Source organism: Acipenser ruthenus, chromosome 9, assembly GCF_902713425.1.
Source record: "Acipenser ruthenus chromosome 9, fAciRut3.2 maternal haplotype, whole genome shotgun sequence".
Classification (NCBI taxonomy): Eukaryota; Metazoa; Chordata; class Actinopteri; order Acipenseriformes; family Acipenseridae; genus Acipenser; species Acipenser ruthenus.
This window is the reverse complement of record NC_081197.1, coordinates 42,586,654-42,610,754: the sequence shown is the minus strand read 5'-3', so window position 1 is coordinate 42,610,754 and position 24,101 is coordinate 42,586,654. Positions and strand designations below refer to the sequence as shown.

General features: G+C 37.6%; 1 protein-coding gene across 2 annotated transcripts in view; it reads right to left on the bottom strand.

Moving 5' to 3' along the window:
* LOC117405821 (CD99 antigen-like) overlaps positions 1-17,597 on the bottom strand; it is a 31,734-nt gene extending 14,137 nt beyond the window's left edge. Inside the window, exons 1-5 of one of the 2 annotated variants that reach the window (XM_034009204.3) lie at positions 17,281-17,597; positions 4,826-4,858; positions 2,818-2,874; positions 391-423; positions 235-297 (exon numbers count right to left, since the gene is read on the bottom strand). In XM_034009204.3, the coding sequence (XP_033865095.2) occupies positions 235-297; positions 391-423; positions 2,818-2,874; positions 4,826-4,858; positions 17,281-17,338 (244 nt within the window). In that variant the 5' untranslated portion in view covers positions 17,339-17,597. The remainder of the gene's footprint in view (positions 1-234; positions 298-390; positions 424-2,817; positions 2,875-4,825; positions 4,859-17,280) is intronic. The other variant, XM_034009203.3, reaches the window with a different exon arrangement.
* Positions 17,598-24,101: the final 6,504 nt, after the last annotated feature.

Sequence of the window (24,101 nt, the reverse complement as noted above, 5' to 3'; positions counted from 1 at the left end):
TACACGATACCGAGATAGAGAATTTCAATCAAGATACTTGAACAAAAAAGCACCACGGTTACCTGTAGTCAACAAAATGTTTTTTAAATGAACATGTGACTTAAATTAATACAGCTCTGAATGAGCTCCTGCTGCAATACTAACAGCTTTTTATATACAGGCCCTTTGGTAAAAATCTCTGCAGGGGGTGGTGTTTAATAAGGACTTGACTAAATAAGCAGAGCAACACATTACCTGAGTTGCCTTTGTCACGTGGGGGAGGCTTGGCAGCTGGCTTTGTAGGCTGCGGGTATGTTTCTATGTATACAAAAAAAAAAAAAAAAACACCAATTAGCCTAAAGTTTTTACATTCACCGTACAGATGACTAGTTCAGAAATCTAGCACGTTACCTCCTCCACCAAGGGCATCCCCGAGGTCCAGTTCTAGAAAATAAAGAAAATGGTTTAAAATGCAATATACACAATAGCAATAGGGTAAATTCCGGTTCTTCAATTCCATTTTAAAATCAATTCCCCATTCCAAAGAAGGAATTGGAACTGATATTTTAGAGACATAATGTAAAACTCGCTGTATAGGTCACACTGGGGAAGTCACTACCCCCATTTTGAGACTTCAAATTTTAGGAAAGCTGCGTTTAAAATATATATATATATTTTTTTACAATTGAATTTTTTTCATACATGCTCAGCACTGATACCGATAAAGAAATACAGATTTAGTTTCGAAATAACCCTTGTTTGCAACATTTTATTCCATTAATAACTGACATTTCATTTTAGTTAAACTGCTAATTATTAAAACTATTCATTTTTTTCAAAATAATTAGTTAAAGTAAAATTTAAGTGCAATGTCAAAATACACCAACATAGATAACACTAGTTACTTGTAAGGATTTAAAAAGTAATAATTAACACAGTGTACCAGTAAGTAAAATCAAGTTACACATCCTGCATCACATCTGTGTTAACCTATTTTCTTTTGCCATATTTAAAAAACAAAATAGTTTTGTCTCCAGTCACATACTCTCTTCAGCTTTGCGATTGCCATGCTTTTCGGCAAATTCAACAACTCGCAATTTCAAAACTGTTGTTCGCACTTATTTTTTTGTCCGACTCCTACTTTTATCCAGTCTCAGACATCTGCATTATAATTAGGGCTTCTGATTTTCGGTTTTAACTGCTAAAACCTGATAAAACACCCGATTTAAAAAACACCAGGAAACACCAGAAAAACTGTGTAAATGGTTAATCAATTCACATTGACTTTACCCTTTTCCCATTAAAAAATAAAACCTACTACAAAAACAATAAATACATTTCCCAGTGCTGCTGGGCAATGTCCCGCCTTCCTGACTTGAATCTATCATTGATTCGTTCTGAATACTTTAAACCCGCCCCAACTACTGAGTGACAGCACATTCCTACATTTCTATTGGAGACTCCGCTTGCGAGATTTAAAACAGATTACAATCAGGATGGAGGCTTGTTGGCGGGATTTAAAGCTGTATTACAGTTAAGATACGGTGGATTTAAAACAGAATTGTGGCGAAATGTATAAAAAATACCTACCCACACAAAAACCCCAGAAGAATGTGCCCGTGACCATAGGGATTTTGTTGTGGAAGATAGTAAAGGAAAGAAAGTGTGCAAGGAAACTCAAGTGTGCAAGTACTGTCAAGTTACTACTATACATAATTTTGACAAAGAAAAAATGCTCAAGCATTTTGGAAAGTACCCGAAAACACTATTTTTATACAGTATTTCAAAAACAAAAGCCCAGAAAAAAACCAAATTATATAAAACTCAAACAGCTAAAAATAAGCACCGAAAAATACAATTAATAAAACTTGAAAAACAGAAGCCCTAATCATAGTGTTGCATTGCAGTTACAACGAAGAGAAGACTTGATAGGTTTACTTGGCTTTCTAACCAATAGCTGTTTGTTACGGATCCCAGGGTAGGGTTCAGTCTGAATGTTGACAAATCAATGGTTCGGGAGTGTGGGAATAAGGAAATTCATAGATAGACAGCTATTGTGTTAACAGTACCTGTTTTTTTTTTTCTCCACTTAAACGCATCTGGGTCGAGAGGTCAGTCAAGAGTTTAAAAATTTGCGTTCAACATTCAAAATGACCCAGGGTACTGAGATAACAAATTAAAACTTTTAAATTAGAACAGTGGTTTTGTGTTTCTACCTAGCAACATGACTGAATCCTGGTTGTTGACAGTTAAGTTTGCGTGAGCCATAACCATGGCTGTAGTAATCCCATTGTGGCGCTAGTACAGTAGTTTATTAGACACACCGGTGTATTAGTCGCTCCCTCCACCCCTTTTTAGGGCCCCCCAAAAATGCCTAGAAAATCGACACAAGTTTTTTACAACAATTGTTGTGATTGTTCAACTGCTTTCATTTAAAGCCAATTTAATTGATTGATAGAGACTTACAATTTAAAAGTAATTTGTTGCCACTACGAAGATTAACAAAATACTGCTAATTGCAATTTTCAATCATGTGCTGCAATTGATTAAAAAGGAAAGGGAAGTGATTTGTTTAGTGCTCCTGGTTTACAAGTCAAAATGTAGTGGCTTTTTTATTTTTTGTTTGCTTCTCATCCCATATCCAGTCACGCTCAACAAGCTTATTGTATTTACAGAATTGGAAGACATGAACCATGCAGTTGCATAATGGTTGTTTATATTGCACATAAATACATCAAATTCCCCAAAAGGGTAGGGTTTTTGACCATGGAATACAATGTGAATGATGAAGACAGCAGCTATTGTAAAGTAATTTAAAAATATTATTTTTAAAATTACCATTTGAAGGCTCCTTTGGCTTTTCAACTGCAGGTTTGATGGGAGGTTTTGTGGGGACTGAAAGAGACAAAGCAAGTACACCACATTTGAAACCAATACTTGGCCATGATGCATCACCTATGTCCATTCCCTTAATTGTTGGGACATGAACCACCACCCCAATTGTAGCATCATACCTGTGCTTAGGTATGATGTTATAACAAAGCATCTCTTACGAGAAACTGTACTGACCAGTTACCAAATATATAAATGTATTCTGCCTAAAAACTAAATAAACTTGAACCAACGTTCTTTAGTAAAGGTTTTGTCCTACTGCAACGTCTTACTTGTCATGTTTAGAAACTAGTTAGGACCCAAATACAGACGTGCTCAAATTTGTTGGTACCCTTACAGCTCATTGAAATAATGCTTCATTCCTCCTGAAAAGTGATGAAATTAAAAGCTATTTTATCATGTATAGTTGCATGCCTTTGGTATGTCATAGAATAAAGCAAAGAAGCTGTGAAAAGAGATGAATTATTGCTTATTCTACAAAGACATTCTAAAATGGCCTGGACACATTTGTTGGTACCCCTTAGAAAAGGTAATAAATAATTGGATTATAGTGATATTTCAAACTAATTAGTTTCTTTAATTAGTATCACACATGTCTCCAATCTTGTAATCAGTCATTCAGCCTATTTAAATGGAGAAAAGTAGTCACAGTGCTGTTTGGTATCATTGTGTGCACCACACTGAACATGGACCAGAGAAAGCAAAGGAGAGAGTTGTCTGAGGAGATCAGAAAGAAAATAATAGACAAGCATGGTAAAGGTAAAGGCTACAAGACCATCTCCAAGCAGCTTGATGTTCCTGTGACAACAGTTGCAAATATTATTAAGAAGTTTAAGGTCCATGGAACTGTAGCCAACCTCCCTGGGCACAGCTGCAAGAGGGAAATCGACACCAGAGTGAACAGAAGGATAGTGCAAATGGTAGAAAAAGAACCAAGGATAACTGCCAAAGAGATACAAGCTGAACTCCAAGGTGAAGGTACGTCAGTTTCTGATCGCACCATCCGTCGCTTTTTGAGCGAAAGTGGGCTCCATGGAAGAAGACCCAGGAGGACTCCACTTTTGAAAGAAAAACATAAAAAAGCCAGACTGGAATTTGCTAAAATGCATATTGACAAGCCACAATCCTTCTGGGAGAATGTCCTTTGGACAGATGAGTCAAAACTGGAGCTTTTTGGCAAGTCACATCAGCTCTATGTTCACAGACGGAAAAATGAAGCTTTCAAAGAAAAGAACACCATACCTACAGTGAAACATGGAGGAGGCTCGGTTATGTTTTGGGGCTGCTTTGCTGCGCCTGGCACAGGGTGCCTTGAATCTGTGCAGGGCACAATGAAATCTCAAGACTATCAAGGCATTCTGGAGCGAAACGTACTGCCCAGTGTCAGAAAGCTCTGTCTCAGTCGCAGGTCATGGGTCCTCCAACAGGATAATGACCCTAAACACACAGCTAAAAGCACCCAAGAATGGATAAGAACAAAACATTGGACTATTCTGAAGTGGTCTTCTATGAGTCCTGATCTGAATCCTATCGAACATCTATGGAAAGAGCTGAAACTTGCAGTCTGGAGAAGGCACCCATCAAACCTGAGACAGCTGGAGCAGTTTGCTCAGGAAGAGTGGGCCAAACTACCTGTTAACAGGTGCAGAAGTCTCATTGAGAGCTACAGAAAATGTTTGGTTGCAGTGATTGCCTCTAAAGGTTGTGCAACAAAATATTAGGTTAGCGGTCCCATCATTTTTGTCCATGCCATTTTCATTTGTTTTCTTATTTACAATATTATGTTGAATAAAAAATCAAAAGCAAAGTCTGATTTCTATTAAATATGGAATAAACAATGGTGGATGCCAATTACTTTTGTCAGTTTCTAGTTATTTCAGAGAAAATTGTGCATTCTTCGTTTTTTGTGGAGGGGTACCAACAAATTTGAGCACGTCTGTATGTTAATACATACCTGCATCATCGAGAGCATCAGAAAGATCAAGATCTGAAAAACAAAAAACAGACTAGTAAGAATGAAGAACTAGAAATAGGAGTTTTCATGCAAAAAACAAAACATCTACAGAGCACTGTATGTCCACAGGTTAAAACAGCGTGGTAGTGAAAGGGTTCATTTTTACTGGACAACACCAGTAATGGAACAAAGAAAACAAAATAGATGTGGTAGACATTAAGACAATAATTCAGATCATGTCATCGTCAACACATTTAGCATACAGGGTACTGTATGTAGCTCTGCAAATATAAAAAAAGTCACTACCATGGTGGTGGTGGCAGCTTCTCAAAATCCTTGCCTTGAAACACCGGTCACTTTTTTAGGGCTGGGACGATAGTGGTTATGTTACTATCGATGCATCATTTTTTCATAACGCAAAAGAAACATGTAAATAAGTACATATCTTTTCATCAAATCTAATTACGAAAAGTAAACATTCTCCAGTTGAACCTGAAACTACACATTTCTAATTATTATGTCTAGTCACACTGTCAGCGAGGTTCCCCACAAAAAAGTTAATAAAAACATTACAAATATTACTGTCTTACCTTTTATTATTATTTAAAGGAACCAAAAGGAAAGGCAAGGAATAGGAGTGATTTAAATTTTGCCGGTTCTAATAAAAAAACCGGTCCTATTAATGAACCGATAGGTGCGGGGTTTTTTTTGTTTTTTTTTCAACCATCGATGGTTATTTTATCCATCGATAATTATTCCAACGATTCGATGCATCGATACACTGTCCCAGCCCTACACATTTTAGATTTCAGAACCACTTATTACTGGCTTGTAATGCAGAGCTACAGTAGTATATACTGTAGTTTGATAATCCAGCAAAATAAAGATATTTGGCCAAGATTACACTAGCAACCTACTGTGCCGGCTTTAGTTGCTGTTGCAGAATTCAAGGTTAAATGTCAACTGTCATTGCTTGCAAAAACGTGTTCACAGATACAGCTTTGATCCACTACTTTAGGATGATGCCACAATGAAGAAATCCCTGACCATCATCATTAGAAATCTATTCCATCTTAAACCGCACCCCCATCCCCTCCACCCATACTTAAACAGAAACCTGTTTTCTGGTATCTGCATCCATTATCCAACATCACACCTGCACTAATATCCCTTGAACAAGATGGCGGGGCAAGACAGACTTCCATTTACTGTAATGGATTTCCTAGAAAAAATAGTTAAGTCTATTTTATCCAAATACTACATTATTTTTTCATAATTAAAATGCTTTCCATTTATGGCAGAAAAGTTGAATCGGTTATAGCCTATACCAGTTCACCATGTCAAAGTTAACTACAGTAGCAGTGTTAGAATTTATCGATGCATTGTATCGTTTGACAACTATCGATAGTCAAGCCTGTGCATCTTTTTTGTGGAAAGGGTTTAAGCAATTGAAAGTTTGTTTATTAAATTTGGAATCTGCAATTATTTTTTGCATTAAGCACAGAGCTTCTCTGCTCCCCTCAGGTCTGACTCACTGAAGCTGCATGCTATTGAGCTCACCTTCTCTCCCCTGCCCCACCCCCTGTGAGTTTACTGGTGGGACTGCATCTGTGCAGGAGTCTTCAAAGTAACAGAGCAAGTTAAGAGTGTTGTGCTAGAATTACAAATACCGTATCGACCGAGCTACAATGTCTTCTGATGTTTGTCAATTAATTTCTAAAATTAGGACGTAAAGTAAAGAAAGTTGGGATACTCCAGTAACACAACTAATTTGTGTGACCATTTAATGAGATGGCACCCTACAAAACTTAAACGATAAATCCACATTCTTTAATCTGAACTACCACCCCCCCAAAAAAACAACCACCAAGATCGTTCCAAAAGTGGTATTTTTGGTCAGAAGTATTAAGCATCCTGGCAACATCAGTCCCTAGTGAGCAGGTATTTAGTAATGCTGGGCAGATTGTAAGCAAGAGCCAGTCATCGCTTAAATGAAAACAAAATGTAGACACGCATGTTCCTTAACACAATTCAAATATAAGCCATGGACAACACTCTTGTTACTAAACTACTGTGGACAGTGATAGATATATATATATATATATATATATATATATATATATATATATATATATATATATATATATATATATATATATATATATATATATATATATATATAGAGAGAGAGAGAGAGAGAGAGAGAGAGAGAGAGAGAGAGAGAGAGAGAGAGAGAGAGAGAGAGAGAGAGAGAGAGAGAGAGAGAGAGAGAGAGAGAGAGAGAGAGAGAGAGAGAGAGAGAGAGAGAGAGAGAGAGAGAGAGAGAGAGAGAGAGAGAGAGAGAGAGAGAGAGAGAGAGAGAGAGAGAGAGAGAGAGAGAGAGAGGTAATATAGATATATATATATATTTCTTTTTTTTTCTTGATTGGTTGTTACTCTCTATAGATTTAAACAACTTTTTTTTTTGTTGCTTTCACCCCCAACTGGTACAAATCAACATAAGGTAAGTAAATATATATATATATATATATATATATATATATATTACTATATGCATAAACTGATGTAATCAATTTAATATGCATTATAGTTTTACAAGCAATGCTACACTGTAATGCTCAGCTCCACATGTATGACTGCGTTTATTTTTTGTTTTTTTTGTTTTTTACCCTTTCATAACGTCGATGAATCGCTGCATCTGCTTTTTTGGAGATCGATAGATCAATAGTGAAAAATTAGGCATCGGCCCAGCCTCATTGTTCACTGAGCCACAGTACTGAACCACCACGTCGTTTCACCTCCACCCCGGTTCTTTGTGTCTGGCGTGCTGGTTGGCAGCGTTTCCTTTTATTGGGCATGTTTTGTCTTGTTACATAGTTGCTTGGTAACTGTCAAAACCAATACAGTTTCCTGTACGAGTCAACACAGAAATGTTTCAAACCCCGTCGGTCACACAAAAAACAGGATACAGCAACTGGAGATAATAATGAAGATTCTATGTGTAAGACTTCTTTCCTGCTGGAACTAAATTGTACTGACCAACTGATCCTTGGGAGACTTGTATTCAAGTACCATATATCAATAAATATACTGTAAGGCAATGCAATGTCTAATGTCTAATGCTTCCTTCCCAGTCCTGGTCTGAACATCCCTCTCAAGCAGAGGCTAACAAGGTACATTAGGTGGACTAATATCCACTGGGGATCAGAGTTGAAAGACATTAAATTATGAAAAAAAAACAGCGTGGGCAAGACCAAAATAAACCATTTGAGTGGAAAACCAACTATGAACTTTTGTCACTCAAGAGCAATTCCCTCACTACATGTATTTTTTTCCATTACGAACTTAAGTCGTAACTGCTTCAAGTATTTTGTTGGAAACGGAAAGCAAAGGCTTTTTCTAATTCATTGATGTTTTAGAGGAAATCTCTATCCATTTTCAACAGTATAAACTTAATTGCAGGAAGGGCCAGTCAAGAGTTGTTTCTTGTTTTATACCATTAAAATGGTCTTATTCCTCAGAAAAAAATGGTCTCTGCCTTTGTGCTTGCTTCTAAATATAGTCCATTGAGTTAGGAGGGCAAAATTTGCCCATAACAAAAGAACTTAAAAACAACAATGTAACTGCTGCTAGTCATCTCTTGCTAGTTTTAAAATATTTATTTTTTACTTTAGATATTAAGTTTTGCACTTGCTTCGGATCAGGTACATTATGTTATATCTTTAACAAGGGCTGACAGTGCGCAGAATGATGGGTAGAGTAATGACCTTACTTTACTGGCTGCGAAAGAAGGACTGCGACTATTGTCGTTTTTGATACAAAAATAAGCTTACTTGAAAAACGTCTTAAACGATGCAAGCAAATTCCTACTTGGTTTGATTTTCCTACTTGCTACACAACAAGCTTCAATATGAAAGCTGACTATTTCAAAAGAACAAGTTTTTAATTAAAACAAATAAATAAAATAAATTCTAGCCTACTTCACTAAAGTAAAAACATGCTTTTGTTTATTTTGAAATACCACTGCTTCAGATTATTACTAGTGCTTAATAACAGCAACAACATTTTATTTAGAGTTGGTGTTGAATTTAAACCCTGTAGCGACATGAACCATATTTAAAAAAATATAATAAATAAATAAATAAATAAATAAATACTGCCTGGTTCTCTCTTGACTCTCTCTCCCCCCCCCCCCCCCCCCCCCATGAATATAATTCAATTAATAGCGAAGAAAAACAAACTAAACTAACAACTACCTAGCTTATATTTTATGAATTTGTTGTAGTCTACAAAATGCCCTGATGTTGTAAACAGTGCAGTGCGGACTATAGGTCAAACCAGTGTTTGTGTAGGTTGCGTTTCATTTTTTTCTTTTATCAACGTCAGACTTCTGGTGTCTTCTGAATGACTCCATTTTTCTATTTTTTTATTACATTTTAAACCGTTTAAAAAGGCAAAATCATAGCAAAACATAGAATAGTGTATATACACTGAGCAAAAAAAAGTAGAAAGGCAAAATAGTTTGCCTCCCCAGTGCCCTATGGGTTAGGTGACTACAGTGATTTAAATTTCTTGATCATAAAGCTCAGTAGAATAAACTTGACTTCATTGTTTCCCAGGAAACACAACCTAATTCTGTGTAATGCAAAAACAAGTCTGATCTAAAGCAGAAACTGGTGAGTCAGACAAATATTCTGGCATCTCCAACAATGCCATTCCCCATTGATGCAAAACAAAGTGATGGGGGGGGGGGGCTAATACATTCTAATGTTCCATTCAAAACAGGGTTAGAATACAAATGGCAGTTTTATAAACAGGTGGTGCAGTAAAGCAATCTTTAGAAAATGTCTCTCTCAGTGAAATATTTACATGCCACACAATTTGTCATTTGGCATTACTCTTTGCAATATATCTTTTAAATTCTCCTGTACCATTTGTGAACCTTTATGCGTGTTTATTAAAGTGAATATCCTTTATGACTACTTTGTTTAAAATCCAGGCTTCAAAAGCAATGGCTTTACCAGACTCCAGCACACAAGTCAGTGCTGGTCTACTCTTGTACCTCTTCGAGACAAGCAAGTTGAATTTCAAAGCAGAATTTACGAATGACAGACCACAGTCAACAGACTTCCTCAAAAACACACTTCATGTAAAATCGGAGCTCTGCCAGTCAATTGTGTTAAATGCTTCTATATGTAAAAAGGCTCTTTCGTGCTGTGGTTAAGACACTCGCTTGCAGCATTTGTGGTAGCCAGTTAGTGCCCAGCTTCCTCTATGCTACACATGCACACCGCATCTCATGCTTTCTCAGTTCAAGCAGATGCTGATTTCACAATGTGTGGTACAGGTACTGTACATAGGCTCATATCAACAGGGGCATCATTGAGTAGAAAGGCATTCAAACTAGCCAACTGGCCAAAACCTGCACATTAGCAAAAATAAATAAATAAATAAATAAAAAGAGGGTCCCGTGACAGCACACAAGCAGAGGCTGACAATTGTTTTGTATTGTGTGGCAGGTGGACCAACATCCAGGAATAGCAAGCACCTGTTACAACGTACAATAACATTGCTATAACTCGGTTCCTAACAGACATAAGCACACTTACTACAGAAGTCCTGTACTCTTCTCCAGGCAGAAGCACAAAAACATATGCTTAGTAAGGTTAGAGATGAATTAAGAAAGGGTCAGTGGTATTGTGAAACTGAATTTCACAGGAATGGTTTGCTTGTGTAAAGAAGGAAAACTACCTGCACAGCAAAAGACATCCTAGATGTGTTGTCAAGCTAAGACAGCAGGGGGTTTGTAGGGTTTTCAATTCCTTTGAAGGTATGTGGCACTTACAAGCTAGTAGGGGGCACCGATCTCATCGTGGTACGTAGAGCCAATGGTGGAGATTGTGGGAGGGGGATGCGTCCCACCATTTTTGAAAAAGGGATTAAAATGGTGCATTTTAAACTCACGCTACATTACTGTTTTTTTTACCATGCTTGCTTCTTTGGCAAGAGGTATCAGCTCATCATTTAACTAGGGAATCTGCTGTGTGATTAAATGCCCTTAATTATTCTTTATGTTAAGTTTTCAGGGTATTTTGTTAATGCTTAAGTGTATTTTTATTTTGTGCTATTCTTGTTCTAAATTTCTTTAAATGCAACTGTTCATTTTAACCTTTTTTTTTTTTTTTTTTTTAACACAACAGTACTTGCACACGTTTGGTCACCATAACAACTGTTGCACAAAACCGGCAGAGTATCCTGCTGGTGTTAATATATAGCATCTCTCTGCACTTAAGCATCTGTATATCAGCAGACAAGGTTTCAGCCGATATCCCATCATGCCTTTCTTCTAAAGGCATACAGACTCTAAGCATGAACTCCCAATACCTTTGACAAGCACCTGTGTACATATTTGTACGATATCACAACAAAGGGAATACGCTTTTGTTGTATTGATTTTATTGTTAATAAACAGTTTGAAGCATTTTTGAGTGTGTTGTGGGCCAACAGTATGAACTTATTTTTCGTATTAACACAGTATTTCATGCGGTTGTTTTGCAATGAAGATTCGTTGCTGGTTAATTTTTCAGTTTGTCCATGCTTACCATACACGGTTTGAGGGTGAACAATAAATATAATGCGTTAATAAAGATGATACTTATTGCTTTTATTAAATTTTAAAACCATGTTTGTTTGTTTGTTTTTTTGATTGTGCTGCAAACCTAACTTAATACACGCTTGTGTTCTAATATTTACTGGGCTGTCTTTAGTGGATTTTACTGTTTTTATTATTATTACAATACAAACTTATTGCCCACTGACACAATCTTTAATGACGTTGCTGGAATGTTGTAATTTACTTATGTAGTTTCTATAAGGTTGTGTGCAGGCAGCTTTTTCATGATTGCATCTGAAGTATATGCAGATATTATTGATCTTGCATAATAAACGCAGAGTCTCAAATAGTTGCTGGTCTCCAATAGGTGCCGGGGCTACTGGCAAATATTGTAAATAAACGCTGGGGTGTTGATTTAAAGTTTTACTGTATACAAAACAGCTAGCAGTACATGATAGCAGTACTTACTATAAAAAATTCACCTGGATGGATAATCAATTTCCATACTTGCTACTATACAATTGATCAGATTCAGACCCATTCAGACTACCAGGGTCTAGATTAAAATGAGTAATGTATATTTTGCAGTTTAGTCATTTCCTAACTAGTGAAACTCATAGGACAGCATATCATGCTTAAATACTGTAGATTATTTATTACTTGAGCAGTTAATTTTAGATTAATTACAGAACATAGTGCATACTAAAATGTGGGATACTGTTCTAGCAATGGAAAAAGTGAACAATTTCCTATCTGATTTATTGTGCAACCGTCACTTCACGTTTCCTGTGACTCAACATCCTAACATGAACATTTGTCCATTGTTAAATCGTGGATCTTAAAACTGTTTTGCCAGATGGATAACTAAACTATTAAATATTAGTTACTGTTAGCTTTACACTACAGGTCTACTCCACAATTTAGTTGCTATATCATTGTAAAGTTGGTGAATCATTGTAAAGGGTGGAGTCCTGCGATCCCCACTCTGGCTCATGCGTCTTTAAATGGTTTCAGCCCTGCATGCATCATACTTTCCAGTCAGCAGTAAACTATTAGTGGTGGTGCAGACTGCCAGGCAACAAAATAACAAAACTTTAAAAAACAGTCAGCAGCTGAAGCTGTGGGAAAGATTTTAAAGAGGATTTAAAATTACTGTAAACTAAACATTTCACACACACAGTATGGTGGCATTTCTGGCACATTAGCCGTTTTACACAAAGCAAATTACTTTTATCTGCATTGCGTACAGGCTTGATGCACAGCACTGGCACAAGTGGGTTAAAATTAGAAATATGTCAACATGGTGGATCGCAGCTCGATTTCTATGCACTTTTAACATTAGCCTATGATGTTAATTATTCCCTTGTTCTCACATCTGATGACAGTCTTGGATATTGACAATAAAATTCTTATAGCATAAATAAATCGGTGCCAGTATCAAATTCACACTGTTACTATTGTGCAGCTAAACAGCTAAAAACCTGTAAACTTTCCACATACATTCTTATTACAGTTTCATTCTTTACCCTTCACCAGCAGAACAAGCTACTGCACAGCGGATGGAAAATGCACAATGTTTTTACACAAAGCACAGACAACCCTGTGTACAATAATAATCACAACAGTCTTGGTTTATCTACTGGCTTCTTTTTCTGCTAAATGCTCCCAAATTTGATTCCCATCGCCCCCACCCCACCCCACCCACCACTACTACCAAATTCACTATTTCAACTATGGGAGACACTAGCTGACTGCTAGCTTCCACATGCCAATGGAATGACAGAGCAGGCATTTAAGCTTAGCTGTTTTGTCAGAGGTTTGGGCAACGTGTATTCAGTCTATAAATTTATCATTAATGATCATGCAGCAATCCAAGACATATTTCAATCTATAAAAACCAGGAACCTATATATTCCGTGAGGGGAGATCCCAGGGCAAGTACTTGAATAGCAAGTTCTTCACTGGAGCGTAAAATGGTCAGAAGTCAACTCATCTGAACTTCCAAATCTAACTGCATTCCAGCGGCATTTCAAATGAGACACAAAATGTATGCAAGGCCAGTTCCTGTATTACATGGACCAACATGTAAAATTCACAAGACTGTTTGCATTTTTACATTGTCCACTTTATATTAAACCAGTTGAATTTTGGTGTGGTCGTGACTTAATGAGCTTGCATATTATCAACCTAACCTAAATTTGATACTTTTGGTACGTACAACCACGGCCTAGCTACGAGAACACAGAGGTCATGTCCTCGGTTGTTTTTTTTTGCATCAATGCTGATGCTCATGTAAAAATTCTGGTAAAGTAAAAAAGATTCCTTAATTCTCTGTTGGTTTGCCTTCTAACATAGATTTGGAGGCTGAATAGTAAATACCAAGCAGTCATACAAATACTGCCAGCTATAGCTTGAAACCTAAGTTTAACCTCGGTAGAATATCAGCTCTGGTTACGACGCTGCGTACACAGCTGTTGGACAAGCAAATTACTAACACATTATGAAACATGCTGGGCCCACAAGACTTAATAGTCAGTATAACCAGTACAATACTTGTAATTCAAGACAGTAGTCTTATATAGGTCACAGACAGTTATTACATGTAGTTAGTCCTTAATTGGTCTTAAAATTCTGTGGTAAAAAACCTATCATGCTCACTTATAAGTAGGCCTAAATATTGACATGGGAAGGGGGGGGGGACTGTTTTGATTAGAATACATAACACATACATTTATTCCAAAGTTCAATTGCCACATATGATGTTTCCATAATTTTTTTATTTTTTATTTAGGCTACTTTGTTTATAAACAGGTATGCACAGGGCCCAAGTGGTACAAAGAGCATAGTACCCTTCCTTAAAAAAAAGTTACATAGTTATATAAAAGTTAAAAAAAGTTAATAGGTATCTTAAAACTGAACTGTTCCCACACAGTTTATTAAAATTAAATAATTGCTTATAAAAATGTCCTATTTCACAAAAATATTTGGAAGCCCATTTACGCCACCAAAAAAAAACCGAAATACATTAAATTTCCATTATAAGGTTGACATCTCATTATTTTGACTTACTATAATAAAGTCAAAAAAACGAGATACTATTAGAGAGCCCTGCACATTATTAAAAAGGGGGCAGGGCAAAGCCCTGCTATAAAATGTTTTTATATGTATGGTAGTGTGGATGGGAAGCCCCATCCACTATTAAAAAAACTTGTGCAGAAGGTGGCCATCTCCCGAATTAATTAGGTGATTTATTTGTTGCTAAACGGGAGATGGTCACCTGTATATAAACCTGCAGCTCTCTGCACTTGAGGTGGGTGTTCAGAGGAGGAACAAGAGTGAGCGAGGCGATTAGAAACGAAACTAAAAAACAAAACAGTACAGGATCAGTGAAGGCAATTGCCCAGCCTGAGCTGGGTTTTGTTGTATTGTTTGTGATTTTGTTTAAACTTACTTTGCTCTGTGAGCACTGTTTTTGTGTTTAAATAATTATTTCATTTTTGTTGTTTAAATAAACGGCGCGCGCTGCGCCTTTTGAACTGCAGTATTGCCTCTGTCTCTTCCTGCATCTGGCCTGACATCACCACAACGCCATTCCTTCACACGGCCCTTTCCAGTGCCAAAGAAATCTTCTGTAGTGTCTCCTTTCTTCCCGCTGAACCCAAGGCAAGCCAATGCCACACTGGTGTCAGAAGCAAGCGGGATATGGAGACCTCAGAAGGAGATTTGAAGAAAAAGGCGAGGGAACAATGGTGGCAGAAAATGCTGAGAGAGCTTGCGTTTGCGGGTGAATACAGGAAGCTGGGGCAGACCAATCAAGGAATTCCTGTGGGCCCTCGAGGAAAAGGTCTGCTCTGCTCATCCCAGGGTCGGCTGTGGAGAGCGCGACGAGCTTGTCCGCCAACAGTTCTTGTGGGGAATAATGCCTAAAGCACTAAGCGACCGCCTCGCTGAAACTCCCCATATGTCCTTGCGAGAGGCCATCGCAGAAGCACTCGAGTGGGGAAAGAGCAGAGCTGGGCCAGCAGCAAGGTGCTGACGAGTGCATGATGGAGACCGGGAGGTGCAGAGGAGGCATGTGCCCCCGCAATCAACGGGACCCAGCAGCAGCCAGACGGCAGTGAGGAGCTACCAGCATAGGTGAGCGAGACCCAGCTGGACGATGAGCTCTGTGAGCAGCCAAGCAACAGCGCTGAGACTGCACTAGTCCAGGCCTGCGCTGAGGTGCAGTGGCAGCCTGTGCCGCCCGAGAGAGAGCCGCCGCCGCCGCTTCCCGAGAGAGAGCCGGCAGCCCTCGCCAGACAGCTCGGCCCCATAACCACTGCCAGTGAGAGAGTGTCCCGCGCTGCCGGGGAGAGAGTGTCCCACACCACCTGAGAGAGGCTGCCCCGCGCTACCAGAGTCTCCGAGAGAGAGCGCCGTGTCGCCGGAGCCCCCAGGAGAGAACAACACGTCACCAGAGCCCCCGTGAGAGAGTCCAACGCTGCTGCCTGAGAGAGAGTACCCCGTGCCGTGGCTGCAGCACCCAGTTCTCTCCAAACAGACAGGTTCTGAGGTTGCTGTTGGGGCTGCTAAGGCTAGCCTCTGCCTCACTGTGTGGAAAGGGGTAGCAGTCCAAGAGAGCCCAGATCCAGGAAGGACCCTGCACTGCACCGCTCTCAAAACCCTCCACTACTGGACTGAAGCAGGTTCTTCCCGGGCAGGGAAGTGTTTAAGCAGGGGCAGTGTTGTCCCACAGGACTTACGAATGGGACTTTTTGGTGCTGCATTGAACTGCTGGGGGGCGGGATTTGTGTTGCAAATAATTGTACACCTGTGTTGTGTGTCTGTAGCTGCTGCAGCCTGGCACTTATAAGCGCCAATCCAATTCTGCAATAAACCGCCCTTTCAGCGCCAAAGAAATCTTTTGTAGTGTCTCCTTTCTTCCCGCTGAACCCACGGCACGCCGATGCCACAGTATTTTGTTGTATTAATGTACAAGTATCAGATTAAACAAATTATTTTTGATAATAATACTTATTGCTTTTATTCGTTTTTAAAAACATTTTAGAAGTTTGTATTATTATGCTGTAACCATAGCCTACACGCTTGTGTTCTGACATCTACAGGGCTGTCTTAGTGGATTTAACTGTTATTTTTTATTATTATTATTATTATTATTATTATTATTATTATTATTATTGGTAGATCTAATTCCATTCTTGTTCATTTTCCAACGTTTTGAAATGTACCATATCGAGACCTTAATGTATCTTTACAGACAATGCACCAGTTTTTAAGATTGTTAAATATGAGACTGACTTTTTTCAGCAGTGAAAGGTTTCATAAACCCTAAATTAAGAGTTTGCTTTGTGAACAGGCCAATGTCACTACAGTAGAAAAACAGCAAACCATTGTTTCTCGGGTGTTTAGGTTAAAAAAAAAATAAGAATAGAAGCTGAAGCCGCCGTCTACACCGACATTATATTTCTGTGACGCAGCAAATGAGATGATAAAACAAACATAAAAAAGCCAGGGCTGCACAATGAAAACCTTTTTTTTTTTTTTTTAGTTAAATCATTAAATTAAACAGAAAACAAAAAACCTGTGCTGGATATGGTTGCAAAATTATATTTTACAACAGTTTGAACATGTAAAATTATTTGCGTTACTGACAAGATCTTGTTTGTCTTGTAACAAACATTAAAAACCTGCCTTTTTATGGAATTGCTCACTGCAAAGAACAACAAATTGAGATAGAGTAACAAAAACTGCTTACCACCTTTTCTTTTGTTTAAGGACATCGTTCAAAGACGATTCAAAACTAAAATACATAATGCATGCAATCACAAATCCAAATTCTTACCTTGTGCCGCTAGTGCAAAAGCCAGGGTGGCGAAAATGACAACCCTCAGAGACAACATCGCTTTCTTCTTAACTAAAATATTTAAAACAACAGTGAAGTTAACCTAAATAAAATGTTCCAGATGTCGGTTCCGTCTAAAAAAAAAAATCCTAACATATAAACCTCCGAGAAAAACAGTAGGCTTATGCGAACAATGATAACAGCCACACTTTCTACAAACAAACTGCTGAAACGAAGCACTTCGCACAAACAAAACACACTTTTGTGCGTTAACTTAAAAAAGAAAAAAAAGTTTCGACTGACAACCTAATTACAAATGTGTGCTCCAATCAGCGCTCAAAAGGTTCACACAAACAGCCAATGAAAGAAGTATGTGGGAGGGACGTAATGTTTAGATGGGTGTTGCCCAGGCCTCGCCCTTCAGAAGATGCCTCAGGCAGTGTGATAATACGCGTGTGTTTTTTTTTTTTTTTGGGTGGGGGGTTAGAGAGAGGGAAAGGAGAAAGAGACTGCTTACCGATTACAATTCGTTACATTTACCCTACTTAGACAAATATAATACTGTATATATAAGTGTAAAAACAAGACAAAAAACTGGGTGTGGTTGTTATGATAATCTAAAGCATATTTTGTTGAGATTGCGACCTATATATATATAGTCTTTTGTTCTCAAATAATTCTGTTCACAATTGATGTGATGACTTGTTTATTGCAGTTTACCTTATAAAAAACAAACACGAATCAAGATTCAACTTCTGCCTCACCACCCTACAGATTATAAATCAATAGGCATTAGGAATACACTGTATAATTCTTAAACCTATAAAATTAACCTAGTGATACTATATTGGCACGCCATGGCTAAATTGTAAAAAGAAATCTGTAAATGTTGTTTTTTCTTCATTTTCCAGAATACATATTCACTGACACACTTAAGCACTAAATTAACTTCCTGTGTAACTCGTATACGGCCCCCACCTGTGACCCTCACTCAAATTCTATGCAGCAGACTATATGGGCCTAGGACCCCTAATACCAGCTGCGCATATAATGTTGTGGCAGTCAAAGTAAATCTAAAGTCTGGAGAAATTATATAGAATCAGTGGTCGTAGCTGCCAACAGTCATGATGTAACAAGGCATCCGCACATTATCAGACAGAAAAAAAAACCTTTTAGAAAATTCTCTAAAATTAAAAATGCATCTTTTAAAAAAACTGCCCATTTTTTACCTCCAGATTGCCCTGAGCAGAAGTGAAACCTCTAGATGTGGAAGGAAACCCTCTGATCAGGCAGCACTGCCCTTATCCCACATAATGCCTAGACTTACAAAGGGTCTTAACACCAGCTTCAAAGGAAGTCAGTTTGTTATATGTATTGTGATTTTTGTTATACATATGAAAAGAAAGACAACAGGTTATGAAGCTATGGTTAATTTCCATTTAAGTATAGGCTGAATGTGCCACATTTAAATTGACCTAAAAAAAACTCAAGTATTATATTCCTGGGTTCAAATCATACAGCTCAGGCACTGACTCACCACAAAAACCGAAAGGTAAAATGAACCATTTCCATACAACTAAATGGGAAGCAGATTAATTCACAGGACCTGTGTTTCACTTTCAATTGTATTTTATTTTAGGTCCCTTGAATGCTCAATGACTGTGGTTATATCCTTTGACCTAATTACAACATTGTGTTATACTTTTATTAGTATTCCAGTCTGGTCTCACATTTCAAGTTAACATTTAACCCATTAAATAAAATAATATTAGCAGTATGCACTGCTTCACATGTATGTTGTATTTTAAAACATGTGCCAGTCTGGATCAATGGGTGCAAGATGTATAGCTGTATGACTCAGATACATATGTCGGTTTTAGGCATATTCTTTCATGAAATATATGAGTCATATGTCTGAAAGCAATTTGATTCATATTAGAGGGAAGGATGTCACATGAAAGCACAACACATACATGGCATACATTTAAATGTAACCCTCCCCTACTCAGTTATTTGTTTTGCAAATAATCCTGTTCAGTTCAAACTGTTGGGATCTTTTCTCTCTGTTTAAACCAGCCAGACATCAAGTTACACACAAACACACTGAACAGTTTTCATAGACACACCCAATGAATAAATCAGTAATTTACATGAAACACTGGAGACAGCAATGTAGAAAAGTTTTTTCAGCTCACCAGCACCTAACATGCTGCACATGGTTTTGATTATTAACTGTTAATAAGCAGTTACTAAAATGTTAATATATGTATTTCATGATTTGTTCATGTAAAATGTGAAAGTAAAGTATGCAGGACCTCTACTCAATATAATAATTCTTAGTCGATATTAGTGAAATGTACGTTATCATTGTTTTTAAATACTGGTTTGTTTACAGACCCCTATTGGCTTTGAAGTTGAGCTCATAAGGTAGTCAAAGATTAGTCTATGAAACTTGGCAAATGTTAACTAACCTGTTACAGAGCATAGGCTCTGCACATGGGTGCACGTGTGTGCTTAGTGGCTGCCTTTGCCCAGCTACATGCTAAGTGAAATGCTTAATTGTTTGATTCAACATTCAAACTCATCACTCTGAACATCTACCTGCTGTCTACATCTGCTGTTCTGTGTCCTGGCGTTCCTGTTACAGGGGTCTGCGTCTACAATCAGCTCTGCATTATTCACTGTTTGTTGTTCACCTGGCTGCGCTGTTCAAAACAACTGTGACTCACATCCCAGCAGCTTCTGACCTGCTGGAGGCGGGGCAGGTGACTATGTCATCAGGCCACGGCTGGGAGGCTATTTCCACTGCAGCTCGTTGCATAGCGGTGTGACAAGTGGCGCGACGAGCACCGCTCGTCCGTACCTTGTCCTCCACCACCCAGCGTTGTTTCTGACTGTTTCTCTCCCACCTGGACTGATAACTACCTGCTCTGGAACCACTGTACAACAACCAATTTATTACCTTTCTTTCTGTCTACCCTTGACCTTATCTTCCTCTCCGGTTGTAAGGCATCATCATCCATCATAACTGCCCCTCAACTGCTTCCAAGAAACACAGTGGAGCTTGAAAGTAACATTCATTACCTATCACACCTGCAGGTAGTAGCAACAGCGTGCCTGTTTAGTTCAAAGATTGTGCCTGCAGCTAAAACTAACTCTAGGTATTGTAAACAAACTGAACAGCCAACAAGATCTGGTACAGAGAGTGAGCAGAAAAGTGAACGATAAAAGAATCCTTGTGAGATACACATAAATATAGAGACCTATTGTTTCAACCACTCACACCTAAAATCTGAATACACGGACAGATGCATCAACATGATAGGTTTGTTTTTGATGATAAAGAGAAACCAGAGAAGATGGACAGGCATGTTCATTTCTGCAAAGTCTTGTTAATGCAGAATATATTGGTATGAACTGGTATCTCTCTGAATATCTACATTGGCATGCATTGTATATATTTCAAATGCTAGATTAAATTCAAATGGTATGTTTCATTTGTGTCACTCAATTAAATGCAGTTTCAAAGTACACAAATATCTGAAAATGAAGAATGAAAACTTTGTCTTTAGTACTATAGACAAGGTTAGGCAACATAGAAGTCCAGGTCTCTGTTCCAACCATGTTTTAATTATTAAATTAAACCTAAATGATAATTTAGTTGTATCTAAATAGTAACAAATGTTAAAGAACTAATCATAGATCTTTTGGAACAGATTATAAACAAAGTCTAATTATTTTAAATGATGCTTTAGATCCACAAAACACCAAAATAAACATTGCAATTTAAAGTAAGTAAATACTAAAATGTATTTATAATCTCTTGCATAAAATGTAGTTTTACACAACTCTTAAATGAGCCTTTCACTTCAGTCAAGGGTTCACATTTAGCTTTGGTCACGAGGAAAATGAGGTTGGTGAATTTAATTTAGCCCTTCAGTGGACACGCCTCCACATTCCAAAACAACAATGCAACATCCCAATTTGGCAGCCTCTGATATACTAGTGCTCCAGGACTCTATTAGACCTCTGTTCAGATTAGGGTTGAGATTGAGATTAAATTCAGGGGTGCAAATCATTTTGAAAATTGGTGCTAAACTGTTTTGAAAGTTTAGCACCAGAGAGCTAACTGGTGCAAAATTATCAACCCCCATTCAATGAGTGTTTTGTGTTACAGTACATATTTTTAACAAAATATACCCCATATCTAATCACACCCATATTTGTAATCATGTTTACCTGCATTATATTTTGTAAAAAGCAGCCTGTACTATTATTTAAATTTTTTCTTAGAAGAAAAATAATTCTTAAACCAGCAATGTATTTAAAAACCGGGTATTTTATATGTGGGTAGATGTAGTTTTATTATATTATTATTATTATTATTATTATTATTATTATTATTATTATTATTATTATATTCAGAAATTATTAGAATAGAAACCTAGGATTATATTTACATTAGCTGAAACAACTGATTTGGTTTCAACATAAATGCGTGGTTTTAGCATCTAACCAAAGCGTGAGCATGTTTGAATCAACAAAATGTGCTTATAAACTAGCTAAGCTTAACTTTCGCAGTAATGGAGCGGCTTGTGAACACTAAACATTATTTTACAATGTAGTGTTACCTGCTAAGTGTACTATTGCCCACATACCTTTTTGACTCTGAACATAACCATACATAACCATTGATAACCATGTAAAGTGCGCTGCTTATGTATGTTGATGAGTGTGGGTGGGTATGTGAGTAGTCCAGAACCAATGAGAAACTATCATCATCTATGGTTGCCAAGTAATAACTAAAAACAAATTAAACATGTCTATTGGCGCCAGAATGTAATGTTGCTGGCGCTATATGAGGTACCATGGCGCCAGACTAGCGACATAGCGCCAGATGTTCCCATCCGTTTTGTGGACCGTATCTGGAGGCTACAAAAATGTCTTCTGCCACTTTTCAAAATTAAATCGTTGATCTCGCCCCTCCGTTTTGTGGACCGTATCTGGAGGCTACAAAAATGTCTTCTGCCACTTTTCAAAATTAAATAGTTGATCTCGCCCCTGGGAGATTCTAGAGCCATTGTTCCACCTAGTGGACTATATAATGTACTGCAGACTGTTTAAATTCCAGTCACGGGTGCAGCCTCTTGTTAACATCAAAGTACCATTACTGACGCAAAATCTGCATGATAGGGATCCTCTCAGGTAATACCCCTGGTCGCTTGTGGTTTATTTTAATCCAGATTTAATTATTTATTCATTTTACAGCAATTCTACGTTGCTTGGGTTTTTCGATATTCTATTTGTATAGCATAATTCCTCGGCATTGTTCAATTTCCCCTGTTATAATCAGAACAAGAATGCGTTTAAAAGTGCATTTTCAAATGACTTTGGCTGGTGGTGATGGCAACTGATGGTGAAATAGCAACATTGAATGGCATGCTGTTATTGTTTGTTCTTAATTTGCTATAATGTTTTGGTTTTTGTAACAACACCAGTTTATTTTGAAAACGTGCTAACCTTTATAATGCTAATATTTTAATGAGTTTTCACAAGAGACATTAATCTATCTGACAGCGAAGCAGATGTTCGCTTCATTGAGTGCGACAGTAGAGCTGTTTTTATTAATGAAGTGTGCCTTCTCAAACTATAAACTCATGTAAGACGTGCATGACGTGTATTTATTATTATTATTATTATTATTATTATTATTATTATTATTATTATTATTATTACAAAATAGTTTATGAGCTTAAAATTCAACAAGAGTATTTTTTGAAAATAAGTTTAAAATGAACAAGTTGTACCGGACACTCAAGATTCTTAAACCCCCTTAGTTATTGGATTATATAAAATCGTAATGTTTTGGTGTATGGCTCCTAAAGTAACAGGAATGCTGTAGTCATTTTAGTAAATTACAAAGAAAATCAAAACGTTATCTTTAATATACTGTATAATTATAAATTATGATTAATTAAAGATTATACGTTTTACAATAAACATTACAACGCCTTTTTATGACATACTTTTAAATAAGTAGGCAAGTAACTAACTAAGGAACAGTCACAGATTTTGTAATTAACAAGGAATAATGCGAGTCTAGGCACAATCTTTCAAAGGAGGCAGGATATATAGGTAATCAACATATCGTTTTGTTCCACGCGCAACCATGCTTCAGACACGTCACACTGGGTCAAAAATAATAACATCACCGTTGCAAACACATTAGGCACAATCATTTTGAGCTCCAGCACACTAAGGAACCTCCACCACGCGCAGTGGGTAAAGCGTTTGGACGCACACCTTTGCAGATTACTATTAATCGGCGCTTTTTGAGACAGTATTGTATACTATAGGAAAAAACAGCAAGTGGCCCACAACTTTGCGCTTTCTTTAAAAAACAGCACCTTGCTTTTACTACGACTGTTTGCCTATAAAAGAACGCATTTTGTAATGAAATTCCATTTTCTGAGTTCATCTCAACGCGCATCCACACTAATACAATAACTGGATGGATGTCAGTCAAGAAGAGGATTGCCATTCTGCTGGACGATTAATGGACAAACGAGAATCCGTGACATTTCACGATAATGATGCTTTTGAGGAAAGCCATCAGCTCTTAACTCTTCAACTTGGCACGAACCAATGCAGATACTAAACGTTGTAGGAGACAGTCTGTGTCCATCATTGCGCTGATCAGTTTTATTGCCAATAGTGGTGTTCTGCTACAGCTTTGGGTGACATGCAGTCTCTGATATCTCCAGTGACCAAGGCTATTTTGGTAGCTTTGTTCATTTTCGCCATCCTTTTGATTCTTTACG